Raw genomic sequence first — 17,453 nt, forward strand, 5'->3', positions numbered from 1 at the left:
GTTTAAGTACCAACATTTCTAAAAGCTGAAACAAAAAAAAAAGATTAAATCCAAATAGAAACAAAAAGCACATCATAAAAATCACTCAAACTAAAATTAAGATGGGAACTGAAAATGTAAAAAGCTATGATTTGAATAAATACTTTAATAGCAATACTAAAATAACACTCAAGCATAACTCCTGTCCTAGAAGAGTCACTGACAAGACTTCAAAGCAACAACATAAAAACAGATATGTTCCTCATACCTGTAACAGGGAAGGATATATCACTTTTACACATAACACTAAAGAGGGGGAAACTATTTGCTTGAATAAGTGGAAATTAAGGGCAACTGGATAATTTCAACAGGCAATGTGGAAAACTAAGGAACATAGATATTGAGATACTTAACAGCTGGCTAAAAAAATACACAAGGTATACTGAAAAAAAGGGGGGTAGATTTAGATGCTGTAGATAAAGAACTAAAAAATCCAGAATACTTTTAGCTTTTAACAGTAAAATAGTGATGCATGAAACTTAACACATAAAACTGTCAAAACAACAACTACTACATTCTGCACGAGGCTGCCACGTAGATATGGAAGCCATTTTTATGGTACGGTATATTAAAAATCTATATTAGAAATAATTACAATCCTGTACATGTGCGCTTGTGTCCCAGCTGTTTCATTTATATTCCACATCACAGTCATTCTGTTGCCCAACCAAGACAAATAAAGCAGAAATGAAGTGGAAAACTACAAGCATGATTCATTCCATCTAAAATTCCTGTTCAGATTTTATTGTAAATGAATGTGGTCTTTTTCAAATAACTATATGATGATTTTTTTTTTTTATTCATACACACCTCGAATGACGTGAAGTGAACAATTAAGTCTATATTTGTTGTTTCTCTGATAAACAGTATCGGATTAGATAGCAGAGAACTCTATTATCTGATTTTCTAAGCAATAGAGTCAAAACAACAACAGAACTTTGACCCTTAAACCAGTCGGATGCCGAAACCAGCCAAACGAGTTTTTGGACAGACATTTCTGCAAAGTGACTGTAAACAACAGGCTTGTTTTATGAGCAAGGTCTATCCGTTTAATGCACAGCACAATCTGAAACTTTATGTGTGACAGTTAATAGGCTATAATGTTTCTTGTAGAAATAAAAAAAGTGATTTAGAGGAAGTATATGGAGGATCCATATGATGCAACACTGACACAGTGATTTCAGAGGAGACAACATATAAATGTAAGGCACCTCTTTTCTCATAAAAGACATTGCGCAGCAGAATGATGAATAGACTTTATGTTTAACTGCAAGAATGGTAACATCCATGGTTGTCATATTTCAGTACATAAGCAGTCAATGTTTCTCAGCTTCCTTTAACTCAAACTGTTCAAAATATGTACTATGCTCTCAGAATAAAAAAATTAAAAAAATCGACATTATTTGATATTTAGCACTAAGCAATAAACAGAAACTCTTACATATTTCATTAGAAAACCTGTTCTGTGTCTTGTATAGGAAGGATGGATTTCCCTGCCATTACAGGAAGAGGCGTTTATGAGTCACCCAACAAGGAAAAAACCTTGACTAAGTATCAGGCCCTGTTTCACGGTGGGAAAAAAAAATCCTTGTTTTGTAAGCAGGCAAATATCACAACATATACTTCAGTGAAACAAAACAACATAACTTGTTCCAATTTTACTTAGTGCCGTTTGAACTGGAGATCTGAAGTGGTGCTTGTTCAAGTACAAGTCTGAAAACACTGCTTTTAACAGTACTTGGCTTAAATGATTGTACTATTGTATTATTGTGGATCTGCTATCATACCGTGTAACACAACATTAACAAAAGATTTTTTAAGATGTTCTTAGGGAAGTATGATATTTATTGGTAGTATTTTTTATTTTTAGCATTAGCAGTGCTGACTACCTTTGAGGATATACTAAGGTCATAAATAAAGAGTTTGTGGGAACCTTGTATAAAAATGAAGTGACAGGAACCAGGGATGAGAGAGAGAGAGCGAGAGAGAGAGAGAGAGAGAACTGAGGAGGTTAAAATTCTTCATTCTTCCTCTCTTCTCTTCCAAAAAGGGCTCCTCCTGGTGGACAATCAAAAACTACTACTTTTCCTAAATGCCCAATATACTGTAGTTTCAAGCCAGGTCAGATTTAAAGCATAAAAAAATAAATAAAGAGGAAGCAGCTAAGAAATCCATAATGATTAAATGTTGTCTCTTAATTCCCCAGTATGAGCCAACAGTTAAAGCTGACATGATGTTTAAAACTTCCCATTACAAGTCAATAGTTCCTTTTACTTTGAATTTCTTTGCCGACCGCTCACTAGAGCGCAGTTCAAACTTGCTGCCATAGATGTGCGTTACGAAATCACCGATCTCCACACTGAACACACTATTCCTCTTCGGTATAACTGAAGAAAAAGAGAGTAGGGGAAATGTCAATATTCAAAGGGAATTAAAGAAGAACATATGCTCTACAATGACTGAGCAACACTGTTTGAGAGGTTAAAGTGAATCAACGGTCAAACAAAATGGAAGAACAGATCTTTCCACACAATATATTTTGACAAGACTTTGTTCTCAGGTTCATTTGGCACAAGGGGTTCTGAAAGGTGGTTAATGACTGTGATGAGGAAGAAGTTAGAAGTGTTTTCGTGACAGGGAGAGGACTCACTTTCGGTTTGGAATAGGGCTGTCACAATATCAGATTGTCACTGCACTATTATCATGGCCAACAACAAATTCATGATAATGATATTATTGTGATATCTATAGAATGCTATCAATCAAATTAATCTTTGACATGTCAACCAGAGAGTTACTTGTAATAAATGTGTAAATTGTCATTTTTGAATGAAGTGATTTGAAATATCAGGGTTGTCCTCAATACTAGTATACTGCGACACCCTTAGTCTGGACAATGATAAAATAATACAATTTTACATGATGTTATTTTGACATGATTACCACAATGCATAAAGCCACAGTAAAAACTTTATAGTCAACTGCTAATTTCTCATATTTCTTTTTTTTTGCACTCACTGGCTCCACCTTCCTCTAGACAAAAGCTTGGTTTGGCATCTTTGAGTACTGACATCCTCACTTACAGTAGTGAAATGATGTGAAACCTGTAAAAATAATCTATATTTACACACATACCTTTTAGTTTGTCCTCTTTTGTAATGATTTTGAAGACGTGCTTCAGTTCCTGTACCAAGATGCCAGTTAGACCCACATATGAGGGGCATTTTGATCGGACAACTACAAGGAAAAGAGATGAGCGAACATGAGGTTCCACTACATGCATTATTTCGAAAATCCGGATATACTGCTGCTAAAGCAAAAAAAAAAAAAAAAGTGTTCCTTTGTGCACAGACATTTTTAAAGGGGTCTTATGATGCTATTTTAAAAATCATTATTTTGTGTATTTGGTGTAACAAAATATGTTGACATGCTTTAATGTAAAAAAAAAACACATTATTGTAGGCCCTCTATGCCCCGCCTCTCTCAAACTAACCGTTTTCAACAAAGCCCCCTCCTTTAACAAGTGCAGTCTGCTCTGATTGGCCAGCTGACCCAGTGCATTGTGATTGGCCGAACACCACAAGCACGTGTCGGAAATGTAACGCCCCTTACCATAATCGCTAGCTTCAGCTTTCATAGTAAATATCAAGACAGTTAATAATGTTGTTAGTTTTACCATCAGTTCAAGCCTGAAAGGGCAACAGAGTCGCGTGACAGACACAGTGATGATGCAGTACACAAGCCGCGGTTAAGACAGCTGACATGCTATGATTTCTGACAGGCAGTTCACTCTCCTGTGATGTGACCCTGTTCCCCTCACACACACACACACACACACACACACACACACACACACACGACGCGTTAATCTGCGCTGCACAAAACTTAGCATATGAACAATCAATAGCAAATACTTAAACTAATAACAAAACATACTTACAGTCGCTGATTTAGAAGCGCCAGATTGTCATAGCAAAGTCGGAATTGACACTTTTTTTATTTTTAGAAATAGCCTTTGTGCACAGCCAGCCTTGTACTCTTCTAGGTAAAAAAAAACTGTTGTCCATAAAATGCGTTGCACAAATTCGAACATCTGGGTTGTGCTGTTCTGTTGTAAATAAATCTTAACCAATGATTCCTAATTGCATCTACTTCCGGAAGGCCAAATAAAGTGCTTTTCGCACTGAAACACAGCGTCTCCCTGACATGGCTGCATCAACACTACTGCTGTCCCTGAAACCACGCCTTCTTTCTTTGCGTGCACATTTGGGCGACATTATGCTAATATTTCCACATAGTGACGTAGACATGTGGGGGAGTGTTAGAACGAGCTGTTTTAGGGGGGCGTGGTTGACCTTTTATAAAGAATATCTCTTTGGATTCGAGACTTTAGTCTTTGCAACTTCACAGATCTTCTTTATGCACCAAGAGCTTGTAACACTCCAAAGAGAAAGGAAAACTTGAAATCGCATCATATGACCCCTTTAAATGTGCATGACGTTGTACCTGTTAAGACAGCACCATGGAAATCAGCTTTCAAGAACTTCTGCTGGATCATCTGTGGGTTGCTGTATCCAAAAAGAAACAGGCAGCACACTCATGGAGCGTTAGCAAGACTGGAAATGAAATTACACCCCAAAAAGCCAGAAATTCTGAAGAGCATCTTCCTGAAATTATGACACACATCTTACCTTCCTGGTTTCAATCCATTACATAGATCCACAATGTACTGTTTCCATAGCTCATGCAGAGGCAAGAAGAGTTCATACCTACAATCATAACCACAGACAAAGATGCATGAGTGATTTTAGTGACTTTTACTGACGTAATATAGTGCATGATACAATACTACAGTGTGAAAGAGAGTATAAACGTTGATTTGAAATGAAACATCTAATAAATACTTTTGATGTTCAGGTTTGAGCTGGAATATTTTAAGCTGTCTTCTTTCTTTGGCATTCAGTCCCTTGGCCTTTCTTGTCTTTCCCTTCTTCTTCGTCGGTCTTTTATATTCCAGTACCACTGCCTTGTGCAACATCATTTCCTCAATGTGTCCATCCTTCATTTGGGGAAGGCTATTCTTTAGGAATGCTTTGGTCAAAGCATCCGCAGCCGTTCCATGTTGAGACTGTAAAAAACAACATTCAGCAACATATCGACAAGTTTGTAAAGTTTCTGTACATCATTCAGTGCGAGTTCATCTGCATTATTGGACTGTTCCATGATTTCAAATCTTTACAGATCCAGGGAGCCCCTAAGCAGACCTTCAGCCTCAGGCCATTCAGAGATCCCCAATATAAAAAGAACTAGACTCGGTAACACTTTACATAGATGCAGATTTAAGAGAATTACCAATATTTCTACACGATGGAACTGCACGAATTAGGAAACTAATGCTACTGATAATCGAAGCGAGTCACCTCAACTCCCAAAATATCGCTTTGCTCAGATGGGATTCGGGATTGCACCACACCTGAGAAAGTAAAAAGAGTGAGTAAAAAACAAACAAAAAAGTGTTAGGAACCATACATATGTTGTTCATTTTGTTCTCTTTTGGCAAAGAGTGAGTAATGTTGAGTTTAGCATGGACACAGGATCCAAGACGATCGCTACACAACTTATTAAACAACATAATGTTAGTCGGATTGCGAGCAATACAAACTCATCACCAAACTTACTTTCCATAGTTCAAAACACACAGGATCCATAAAAACACCGCTGCTCTGAAATCACACGTGCTGACAGGACAGACGAGTTGATCACCGATTCCGAGTCAGACAGGAGTAATCGAGCACGGCATCATTCAACACAGATTTTCAGGCTAAAATAACAATAAATAATACCGAGAAGATGATTTGTTTCTCATATAATAAATGAATGAATGAATGAATGAATGAATACAAAATCAAGCTAACCTTAACCTAAGAAAGATATAGTCACAAAGCTAAATTTCAGCAATGTTTTGAAATGCGTTCAAATGTACAAGTATATGACTCTCTGAATCAATATCAATAGATTATTTTAATTACTTGCCATGCGAGCACAATAATAAAGTATGCAGATACATTTATATGCATGTTAGTCTAAGGCTAAACGTGCACTCAAATTCACTAACGTTAGTTAAAATATTTTATATATTCAAAAAATATATATGCTGCAGTATGTTGTACTTCTCCCTCTCTATCCGCTATAAAGTCACGATGAAACAAAGATAGTAGCGACAGATCTGTCACAAGAGATAAGATCCAGTCATAACCATAGCTTGTTAACAAGTGTGCAGTGTCTCTTTAAGAGTGTGTCGGTTTGCTCCGCGCCGTCGCTTTATTGGGCTCTTCGGCTCCGCCCAGGCAGCGTTTGAAAATACAAGTGAAGGGAGGAGACCGACAGTTAGTTGATGACTTGGTTAACTAAACACTTTTATTCATACCTGTCCCTCGTTTACTTTAGCTAGAGTAAAGTTTTAAGCTTCAGTGATGTCTGGGGAGCTTGTGTGCTCAATGCCGGAGGAGGTGAGAAACGCCGAGACAGAAAACAGCGTAGAAATCACCATCAAACTGACCAGCGAAGACCATAATGTCAACCAGCAGACAGAAGGCCAGACCGAGACCGTCTGTAGTGAGATCAGACCAAACCACAGCCGGCTTTCTAAAGGTTTGTGATGTTTCTGTGATTTCTGTGTGACCTTTTCCTTTATATCAAATTAACTTACTTTGTATGTCATTCACTCCCATTAAATACAAATATGAATCTAATGTCACACTTTTGACTTTGACATTGCTGTTTTTTAATTAATTAAATATCAAATTGTCCTGATAATACCAAATTGTCTGTAGGCCACTTTATTGAACTGGCATTGCTGATGAGATGTATATTGTTTTCAGATTTATTTCGGACCAAAGAAGAAGAAGAAGATGATGATGACAGTGGCACCCATTATCTGAATAGTGATGAGAGGCCATGTACTCATCTGCAGCGAGCAGAGAGGCCAGCAAATGGAAAAGTGCCGGACACCTTCCAGACAGACCATCTTCTGTACTATGAGAGATTCAAAGCATATCAAGATTACGTGCTTGGTAACCATCCAAACACTTCTGACAGACACCCACAACAGCAGACGAGTTAATAAGTGTGTTTTTAAACCTGAATTGTTTGACAGGTGACTGTAAAACATCTGAAGTAGAAGCCTTCACGGCCGAGTACCTGGAGAAGATAGTGGAGCCATGTGATTGGCAAGCCATATGGCACACGGATGTGTTTGATGTGCTGGTTGAAGTAAGTTCATTATAACATGCTTTTTGGGTATTTACAGTTAAAACATGATAAGTTAATGCTTATGATTGAAGCATCTGCACAAGGGAATTATTATTATTAAGCTGAGGGTTGCTGTTGTAGGTTGTTGATGTCGATTGTAAGGAGCTCAAGGCAAAGGTGGAGCTGGTGCTGCCGATGGAGTGTGAGACCAGAGGCTGCGATCTTACTGAAGAGTCCATGAAGGTCCTGCTGGAGGCTACACTTCATAAAGTGCCTCTTCTGGAGCTCTCGGTTGTCTATGATGAATCCAGGGACTTTGATCAGACTGCTTTGGCCCTGGAGCACCTCAGGTTAGTTAACCATTTTAAAGGTATATATTTTTCCTATTTTGAAGCAGCCGTGCTATTCAGTTTATGTTGGTAGACCAACGAACACGAAATAACAATGAACAATGGTAGTATTTATAAATGAGTAAATCTGAAAATTAGTTTGAAATACATATATACACATACTACATTTGAAAGGTCTGACCAAAAATATAGTAATATTGTGAAATATGTGCAATTTAATATAACCGTTTTCTATTTTAATATAAAGTATTTTATTCTTGTGATGGCAAAGCTGAATTTTCAGCAGCCATTACTCCAGTCTACTGTGTCACATGATCTTTTAAATTTTTTTTTTAATATGCTGCTGATTTGGTGCTCAGGAAACATTTCTTTCTTCATGTATTATTGTGTATGTTGAAAGAGGTTAATATTTTTGTGGAAGCTGTGTTAATTTTTTCCCCAGGCTTCTTTGAATACATGCTGTTCTTTTGAACTTGGCATTCGAAATAGAAATAGTTTATAGCTTTCTAAATATCTTTACTACATTTTATGCATCATCCATGCTGAAAATAATATCAAGTTCTTTATATATATGTGTGTGTATATGTACACTACTGCTCAAAAGTTTGGGATCAGTAAGACTTTGAGAAAAAAGTTTTTTAAAGGGGTCATATGATGCGATTTCAAGTTTTCCTTTCTCTTTGGAGTGTTACAAGCTCTTGGTGCATAAAGAAGATCTGTGAAGTTGCAAAGACTAAAGTCTTTATAAAAGTTAAGAGTCAACCACGCCTACCTAAAACGACTCGTTCTAACACGCCCCCACATGTCTACGGAGAAGATAGTGGAGCCATGTGATTGGCAAGCCATATGGCACACGGATGTGTTTGATGTGCTGGTTGAAGTAAGTTCATTATAACATGCTTTTTGGGTATTTACAGTTAAAACATGATAAGTTAATGCTTATGATTGAAGCATCTGCACAAGGGAATTATTATTATTAAGCTGAGGGTTGCTGTTGTAGGTTGTTGATGTCGATTGTAAGGAGCTCAAGGCAAAGGTGGAGCTGGTGCTGCCGATGGAGTGTGAGACCAGAGGCTGCGATCTTACTGAAGAGTCCATGAAGGTCCTGCTGGAGGCTACACTTCATAAAGTGCCTCTTCTGGAGCTCTCGGTTGTCTATGATGAATCCAGGGACTTTGATCAGACTGCTTTGGCCCTGGAGCACCTCAGGTTAGTTAACCATTTTAAAGGTATATATTTTTCCTATTTTGAAGCAGCCGTGCTATTCAGTTTATGTTGGTAGTCCAACGAACACGAAATAACAATGAACAATGGTAGTATTTATAAATGAGTAAATCTGAAAATTAGTTTGAAATACATATATACACATACTACATTTGAAAGGTCTGTTTGACCAAAAATACAGTAATATTGTGAAATATGTGCAATTTAATATAACCGTTTTCTATTTTAATATAAAGTATTTTATTCTTGTGATGGCAAAGCTGAATTTTCAGCAGCCATTACTCCAGTCTACTGTGTCACATGATCTTTTAAATTTTTTTTTTAATATGCTGCTGATTTGGTGCTCAGGAAACATTTCTTTCTTCATGTATTATTGTGTATGTTGAAAGAGGTTAATATTTTTGTGGAAGCTGTGTTAATTTTTTCCGCAGGCTTCTTTGAATACATGCTGTTCTTTTGAACTTGGCATTCGAAATAGAAATAGTTTATAGCTTTCTAAATATCTTTACTACATTTTATGCATCATCCATGCTGAAAATAATATCAAGTTCTTTATATGTATGTGTGTGTATATGTACACTACTGCTCAAAAGTTTGGGATCAGTAAGACTTTGAGAAAAAAGTTTTTTAAAGGGGTCATATGATGCGATTTCAAGTTTTCCTTTCTCTTTGGAGTGTTACAAGCTCTTGGTGCATAAAGAAGATCTGTGAAGTTGCAAAGACTAAAGTCTTTATAAAAGTTAAGAGTCAACCACGCCTACCTAAAACGACTCGTTCTAACACGCCCCCACATGTCTACATCACTATGTGGGAAGATTTGCATAACGCGATTTTTTTTAAATATGCTGCTGATTTGGTGCGCAGGAAACATTTCTTTCTTCATGTATTATTGTGTATGTTGAAAGAGGTTAATATTTTTGTGGAAGCTGTGTTAATTTTTTCCCCAGGCTTCTTTGAATACATGCTGTTCTTTTGAACTTGGCATTCGAAATAGTTTATAGCTTTCTAAATATCTTTACTACATTTTATGCATCATCCATGCTGAAAATAATATCAAGTTCTTTATATATATGTGTGTGTATATGTACACTACTGCTCAAAAGTTTGGGATCAGTAAGACTTTGAGAAAAAAGTTTTTTAAAGGGGTCATATGATGCGATTTCAAGTTTTCCTTTCTCTTTGGAGTGTTACAAGCTCTTGGTGCATAAAGAAGATCTGTGAAGTTGCAAAGACTAAAGTCTTTATAAAAGTTAAGAGTCAACCATGCCTACCTAAAACGACTCGTTCTAACACGCCCCCACATGTCTACGTCACTCTGTGGGAAGATTTGCATAACGCGGCCCAAATGTTCACGCAAAGAAAGAAGGCGTAACTTTTATTCTCACTGTAGTATTGTTGTTGCCGCCGCCATTTCGTGAAGGCGCTAGGGGTGTGCGATATATATCGTCTGCGATAATATCGTAATTGTTGTTTTAACGATGTGCGATTTGACATTATCGAGTATTTTGCAAAAACCATTCAAAACATCCCTACAGAGCGCACGCATGCATTACGTGAAGCCTAGACTAGTGCGTGTGCGCATTTAGTGTGTTTTCTAATCTTGAAAAATGTTATTACAATATAAAATAATGGATTCTATTTTAATATACTTTAAAATGTAATTTATTTCTGTGATGAATAAAAAGTTAAAAACAAGACCATTTATTTAAAATAGAAATCTTTTCTAACAATATACACTACCGTTCAAAAGTTTGGGGTCTGTACATTTTTATTATTTTTTTGAAAGAAATTAAAACTTTTATTCAGCAAGGATTTTTTGTTAAATTTAAGCAAAGATTTATATTGTTAGAAAAGATTTATATTTTGAATAAATGCCATTCTTTTTTACTTTTTATTCATCAAAGAATCCTGAAGAAGTATCGCCGTTTCCCCCAAAAAATATTTGGCTGCACAACTGTTGCCAACATTGATAATTCTATTCATAAATCAGCATATTAGAATGAATTCGGAATGATCATGTGACACTTTATACTGGAGTAATGGCTGATGGAAATTCAGCTTTGCATCACAAAAATAAATTATATTTTTAAGTATATTAAGATAAAAACCTTAATTTTATATTGTAATAACATCTTGCAAGATTACGTTTTTTTTTTCTGTATTTTTGATCAAACAAATGCAGCCTTGATGATCATAAGAGACTTCTTTAAAAAAAACAAAAAAAAAACATTACAAGTCTTACTGATCCCAAACTTTTGAGCGGTAGTGTGTGTGTGTGTGTGTATATATATATATATATATATACATACATACATACAATAAAAAAAATAATTTAGTGAATTGTTCGCCTTCTGGAAAGTATGTTCATTTACTGTACGTGTACTCAATACTTGGTTGGGCCTCCTTTTGCCTGAATTACTGCATCAAGAGTTCCACAGTGGCCTCCATAATCCTTAAATGGAAGACGTTTGGGACGACCAGAACCCTTCCTAGAGCTGGCCGTCCGGCAAACTGAGCTATCGGGGGAGAAGAGCCTTGGTGAGAGAGGTAAAGAAGAACCCAAAGATCACTGTGGCTGAGCTCCAGAGATGCAGTCGGGAGATGGGAGAAAGTTGTAGAAAGTCAACCATCACTGCAGCCCTCCACCAGTCGGGGCTTTAGGGCAGAGTGGCCCGACGGAAGCCTCTCCTCAGTGCAAGACACATGAAAGCCCGCATGGAGTTTGCTAAAAAACACCTGATTCATAAGACCAATAAAAAAATAATTTAGTGAATTGTTCGCCTTCTGGAAAGTATGTTCATTTACTTTACGTGTACTCAATACTTGGTTGGGCCTCCTTTTGCATGAATTACTAGAAAAAAAATCTAATCAACGATTTCACTCGTGCTAGTATAATTTTATGACTGGTAGGACTCGGTGAATAATTTTGCCAGTAAAATCTCACATGTGCTCGCTCGCCTCTCCCATCTTCTGTTCGGATGGTAAGATTAAAGAGCTGTTTGTGCGGAAAGTTGTTAGGACGGTCTGATCACTAATGCCTCAAGGTGCTGTGATGCAGGATTTGTAAAGATTTGTTAAAGCACTGTTCATGCACTAGCTCATGTTTGATCTCTCTTGTTCTGTGAGCCAGTTTATCCCTCAAGTACTTGTTAAAAGGGTGCAGATGTGTGTGATCGGATGCCTCTACTCAACCCCACAGAGATGTATTCACTTACATTTTTGTGTTTTTTTTTTGTTTTTTTTCTTCCCCGCTCACTGATTTGAAAATCAGTTTTTGTTGGTTTTACTTCAGGACGAAGATGATTTGAGTTGTAGTACTAATGTGGTGTGTGTTCTGATCCCAGTTTCACAGTGACCCAGTGCTTGCGGTCAGTGCGTGCTATGAGGGGGATGTGGTCATTGTATGCCCTGGCCTTTACAGCATCACCAGCTCCATCAGTATTGTTGACTCCATCGAGGTTGAAGGTAATCACATGACTCATTGTGTGCACTTATGTCTGAACTGACCTCCTTTTGACCTGACAATTGTTGACATGCAGAGTTGGTGTCATAGGATTCATAACACTTTGTGCCTACAATGATGTTAGGGCTCAAATTGATCCTCATTGGTTTCCATGTAAAAATCATTTTGAAAAACAGAAAAGAGTCAGGTTAAAAACTGAAAACTATAAAATACCAAATATATAAGAAATTTAGGCAGACTTGTCTTCTGAATTATCCAAGGATAATTTTGTTTCTTCATCTATTTGACTTTCACAGTAAAAAAAAAAGTGTGTTTGGTAGTTAAATTTTTTTTTGGATCTCAATTGCTAGTCTGTCAAACTAATGTTTTTATTTTGTGTCTGTGCATCTATTTTTGTGATGTCAATTTGACCCCTAACACAAATGAAACATGCGTTTTATTAACACAGCAGGAGGGTTAAAATTAAAATTCTTTACTCCGTTTTATTTTGTTCCAAACCTGAATGACTTTCTTTGTTCCCTGAAAAATGAATCTCCAAAAATATATTTAAAAAAATGTAATGAGTAATTCTTATGACTCATCACAAATATTACAAATCCATATGATTTGCCTTGTGTGAGAACAATGCAAAATGTAATTTATGGATGAACTATACCTTTAAACATTAGTGACATTCAGTGTTGGGGGTAACGCATTACAAGTAACACGTTTTTTTTACAAGTGAAGTAATGCATTACTTTTAAATTTACAACAAAATATTGAGTTACTTTTTCAAATAAGTAATGCAAGTTACTTTGTTTTTCCATTTATTCACTGACACCTCTCATGTCCCATATTGAGAGAAATTGGGAGTGAGGTGCAGAGGGAGAGAGATTTCCTTTAGCCGGAGGCTTATTAATTTCACTTATGGTGTAAAAGGGCCTTTACAGTTGCCAAAGTATAACTTTCGGGGTTTTGTTATTTAATAAAGCAATAAGCCCCAAGAAGCTGTGGTTTACAGTGAATTTATAACAGCTAAGGGGCATTGTTAGTCACGATGCGAAGCGGTGAAGTGAATAACCACTTAAAACGGTTATTCCATATATGTAGTAAGGTTTCACAAAAGAAAACGGAGCAAATAAAGTGTAATGATAATAATAAAAAAACATTATTCTTCCACCAAACAATGTAGTTCCTCAGAATTAGTTGTGGTTGCAACAAAGTGGTTGCAGAGTAACACAAACATAAACAAAGGTGTATGTTTGTAGAGTAATTTACAACAGCTTCGAACATGGCTCAGCCAATCAGAATCAAGGACCGGAACTATCCGTTTGATAAAAACAAATAAACACGCTCAGGCCAAGTGATAAAAAGTAACTCAAAAGTAACGTATTGCATTACTTTCCATAAAGAGTAACCCAATTAGTTTATGTTTTATGAAGTAATGCAATATTGTAATGCATTATTTTAAAAAGTAACTTTCCTCTTAACACTAGTGACATTAGTGGTGTCTAAATTGTTTGGCCAGTTTTAGCTGCAGTGATGTAGAGCAGTGTTTCCCAACCTTTTTTTTTTTTAGTCGCGGCACCCTTTGGAAATTTTAAGAAACTTGTGGAACCCTACAAAATTAATTTTGTCACAATATTTGAATTTCTACCTTCGATATGATAATTTGAAAAGTATAGATATTCGGTACAACAGGGAAGAACTGCAGAATATAATGTCATACAGATATTTTTAATATTAAAAAAATGTCCATCAATGGTGGCAATCAGTAGGCTAATTTCTAATGAAGAGACCAATTTATATGACAGATTTTAATGTAGGCTTTTATACATATGCAAACATTATTTAATTACCATTATAACTAGCTATCTCACAAATTTTTGCTCACTCAGTGTTTTTTTTATTTTACAGTGGGGTAATTTTGGTGCAGTAGCACGAGATGTTTTTTATTCAATTCAAAGTTTGAAATCAAGCTGACTGGCAAGCAGTCAGTAATAAAATAAGAACAAATAAAGAAATTAATAATGATAGCACAAATAAAAAATAACGACAGGCCTTCGAATTAAATAAATTGCTTTATAGTTTTTCAGGTAGGTCTAACAGTAGGGTTAAGAGATTAAAATATTTTTTTTTTTACCATTTATCCAAATAATGTTTAGTCCTAGAAAGCAATTATTATCAGAACACGTGAGCATAACATGCGGTTAGCAGATCAATGAATGAGAGGGCAGCGTTACCAGAGTTGACCATATACCACACCATGTTACAACACACTGTTACTGTACTACATCGATGTTTCCTGTCGGCTCAATTTTTGAGTGGACTTTGCTGTTCCGATTCGCATAAACGGTATACGAGTGGAGCGACTGAGCGGGGTGCACACGCATAGAGCGGATAATACGCAGAGCGTCACACCACGTGAAAGTGAAACCTGAGCGGTGAACTAATTTTCGGCAGCCGAAATTCGGTGCATCTCTAATTATTGGCGACATCAGAAATGGATATTATATAATATATGCTTTTTTGAACATTTTAGCATTAAAAAATATAAAAAAATTATTTTTTACACTGCACCACTGCTCTCGACAGACGGCACCCCGGTTGGGAAACACTGATGTAGAGACATTGACCTTTATCATCTGATTGATTTGGAAGGTACTTCCTTTATTTATTTATTTATTTCATCCAGCTCCATCTAAAACTCAGTGGAAATCACCTGTATTTTGTACTATTCTTTTCCCTTTAATAACACTTTGTGATACAGCATGCTTCATAACACTAAGTCAATAGTCTGGCACCGGGCCTTGTTTGTCAAAATGATTCCCTGGATGTGTATAAAATGAACACCGCAGTCGGTGCGTGATATTAGAAAGCCTGCCGAGGTAATTGAGCTTGATGGCGCAATAACCACCTTTCAATGATGGGGGGGGGGGGGGGGGGCAGGGGGCCTCAACGGGGTGGAAATGAATGCATGAGGAATGTGGAGGCAGGCAAGCAGAGAGAGCATGGGGTCAGGGTCGAGTCTCTTTATGCAAATGGACAACCTGCAAAGTCAGATAGCGATGAAGTCAAATGAGGAAGCGGAAAGTAGGCCTGGAGGATGCGGTTTAAATATGGAGGTTTTGTGTGCTTGGCAGTCCCTCCTGCAGCGTCAGGGAAGCCCTGAAAGAGGAGATAACGCACAGGCGGCTGCTGGCTCTACTACAGGAGAAGAGCAACTCAATTAGACCACTGCCAGATTAGTATAAAAGAACTCGGCTCCCCACACTAAAGGTCTTTGATAGTATTTAGCGAAAACGTCAGACATGCCTCTGTCTCAGGCTACAGCTTTATCGCCAAGATTATTTGAAGGAGCTCTAAATAGTTTTGCATGTTTTTTTATATGTAAAGTGAGTCATTGAGACATGCAACGGTGTTGCATTTTGGAGTGCAGGAAGTACGGTCTGTGATTGTGTTTTTCCAATTCAAATCGTCCCACTGCTGTCAATTACGGTCGGTGAGATCTTCCAGCAAATCCACTGTTGTTACCTGCACATGTAGAAGTGAGGATGGTGCTGTGACCTTATTGGTCTATATTCAGCCTTTGGCATTTGAAAGAAGTGTGTGAGAGCTGACCAGAGTGCTCAAGTTCATCTGGGCATTGTTAGAAAAGTCTGGGAGAAACCTGCTTCAGGACCATCTGTCAAAGAGCAGTGTGTAATGAAGCCGGGCTGTCAAACTCTGCGGCTTTGAACCGCTGCTCTCGCTGACCTGCCACCACTATCTCAAACTGAGATGGTGCTAAGCTGACCTCTCAGTCATCTGTCTGCCAGCTGCTATAAACTCAACACACTTGTTGATGGTCATTTAGCCACATTGTTACTCGGAAACCATGCGTCAAGACTGAGAGACGGTCTAATTTCCATAGAGAATTAGGTCCTTTATGGAGAGGCTTTTTCTGTAATGAGATGCTCTTTGCTGGATGGTAGGCCTAGTGGTAAATGACAGTGATCTATCAGGGTTAAGGGCCTGTCAATGTCCTTTCTGCGTTTTTTTGTCATGCAGGTTCAGGAAATGTTTTATTCAAAGAGTGCAAATTTAACTGGTTCTTGTTAATGGTGAAACTATGCTATTACCGGCCTGTTTTATAACAAGGTTATTTTAGAGTGTTTGTGTTATTTAACCCTTTTAGCTCTTTAGCGACCTGGGCCATCATTCTCTACCCTCTCCCTCCTTCATGTTTTAAAGTTAGACATCCACTTTCTTAGTGTTCCTCAATCTATTCATTATAAACAAATAGTAAAATATAGAAAAGAAATAGTCAAATATAAAAGAACGCCAGTTTTCAGATTAATTTGTTGTAAAAAGTGTATAGTGTCGCTAAAGACCCGAGGTTTGTATTAGAGGTCGACCGATATATCGGGCCGATATTTGTCAGTTTTTAATATATCGGCATCGGCCGATATCCATGTTTAGTAGCGCCGATTTAAAGTCAGGCACGTCCGCGGGCAGCCCCGTGTTATTGGTGCGGTGGAAAGTGCTGCTGTCGCATGTGAAGGACCCCAAGCCAAAACTTTTGGAAAATTCAACCACAGTCCTGGGAGATAAAGGCAAGGCTTAAATTCTGATATTTCAAAGTCCTATGGCCATATATTTACTATATATTACTAGTAAACTATGAAGTGTTGCTTCACTTAGTGAAAGAAAAAACGAATAGCATAGAACCGTCGGGAACTGGCATAATGCTACAGCTGGTTAAAGGTTCGCTTACTTGCAGTTAACTTTAAGGACTGTTGTCGAAAACTATCAGCAGCTTGCTTGCTAACATATTAGCCCCAATGTTATAAGTTCTGTTTTATTTTTCCTGTATCGGAGTCGGAGAATTTCACTCTGTGCTGTTGTCCATCCATTTATTATTAGTGTGACATTTTAGCATGCAAATGAAGGGGAAAACTTCAAGATATCGGCCCTAAAAATCGGCAGCACATATCGGCCATCGGCTGACCCTGACCTCTAAACATCGGCATCGGCTATAGAAAAACCCATATCGGTCGATCTCTAGTTTGTATATGTCTAAGTATTTTTTCCTGCACGACTATATTTACATATCTGATGACTCAATTTGTGCAATGCATCTTTTTTCCTCAAGGTGGCACTGTTTG

General features: G+C 37.3%; 2 protein-coding genes across 2 annotated transcripts in view; one reads left to right on the forward strand and one right to left on the reverse strand.

Moving 5' to 3' along the window:
• Window positions 1–799: 799 nt before the first annotated feature.
• Window positions 800–5,846, reverse strand: LOC107562538 (ribonuclease P protein subunit p29-like). The gene is made up of 7 exons (XM_016247173.1): window positions 5,718–5,846; window positions 5,460–5,512; window positions 4,944–5,167; window positions 4,731–4,808; window positions 4,546–4,607; window positions 3,175–3,276; window positions 800–2,426 (listed from the first exon to the last, which is right to left on the reverse strand). Exons 1-7 carry the CDS (start codon window positions 5,722–5,724, stop codon window positions 2,290–2,292), a joined length of 663 nt encoding a protein of 220 aa, XP_016102659.1. The 5' UTR covers window positions 5,725–5,846; the 3' UTR covers window positions 800–2,289.
• Window positions 5,847–6,376: 530 nt separating this feature from the next.
• The window catches only part of LOC107562528 (SHC SH2 domain-binding protein 1-like), a 28,567-nt gene continuing 17,490 nt past the window's right edge, over window positions 6,377–17,453 (forward strand). The window contains exons 1-7 of the mRNA XM_016247157.1: window positions 6,377–6,690; window positions 6,921–7,112; window positions 7,196–7,311; window positions 7,432–7,644; window positions 8,641–8,849; window positions 11,991–12,006; window positions 12,209–12,329. Of these exons, the coding sequence (XP_016102643.1) occupies window positions 6,513–6,690; window positions 6,921–7,112; window positions 7,196–7,311; window positions 7,432–7,644; window positions 8,641–8,849; window positions 11,991–12,006; window positions 12,209–12,329 (1,045 nt within the window). The 5' untranslated portion in view covers window positions 6,377–6,512. The remainder of the gene's footprint in view (window positions 6,691–6,920; window positions 7,113–7,195; window positions 7,312–7,431; window positions 7,645–8,640; window positions 8,850–11,990; window positions 12,007–12,208; window positions 12,330–17,453) is intronic.

This window comes from Sinocyclocheilus grahami, unplaced genomic scaffold (genome assembly GCF_001515645.1).
Source record: "Sinocyclocheilus grahami isolate Dianchi unplaced genomic scaffold, SAMN03320097.WGS_v1.1 scaffold827.1, whole genome shotgun sequence".
NCBI classification, from domain to species: domain Eukaryota; kingdom Metazoa; phylum Chordata; class Actinopteri; order Cypriniformes; family Cyprinidae; genus Sinocyclocheilus; species Sinocyclocheilus grahami.

Excerpts from the sequence above, each read along its gene's own strand:
- LOC107562538 (XM_016247173.1), bottom strand. Across the intron at positions 4,809-4,943 it reads CTCAAACCTGAACATCAAAA|GTATGAACTCTTCTTGCCTC; the intron begins GTATTTATTAGA and ends TTATGATTGTAG. Across the intron at positions 2,427-3,174 it reads AAAAGAGGACAAACTAAAAG|TTATACCGAAGAGGAATAGT; the intron begins GTATGTGTGTAA and ends CTTTTTCTTCAG.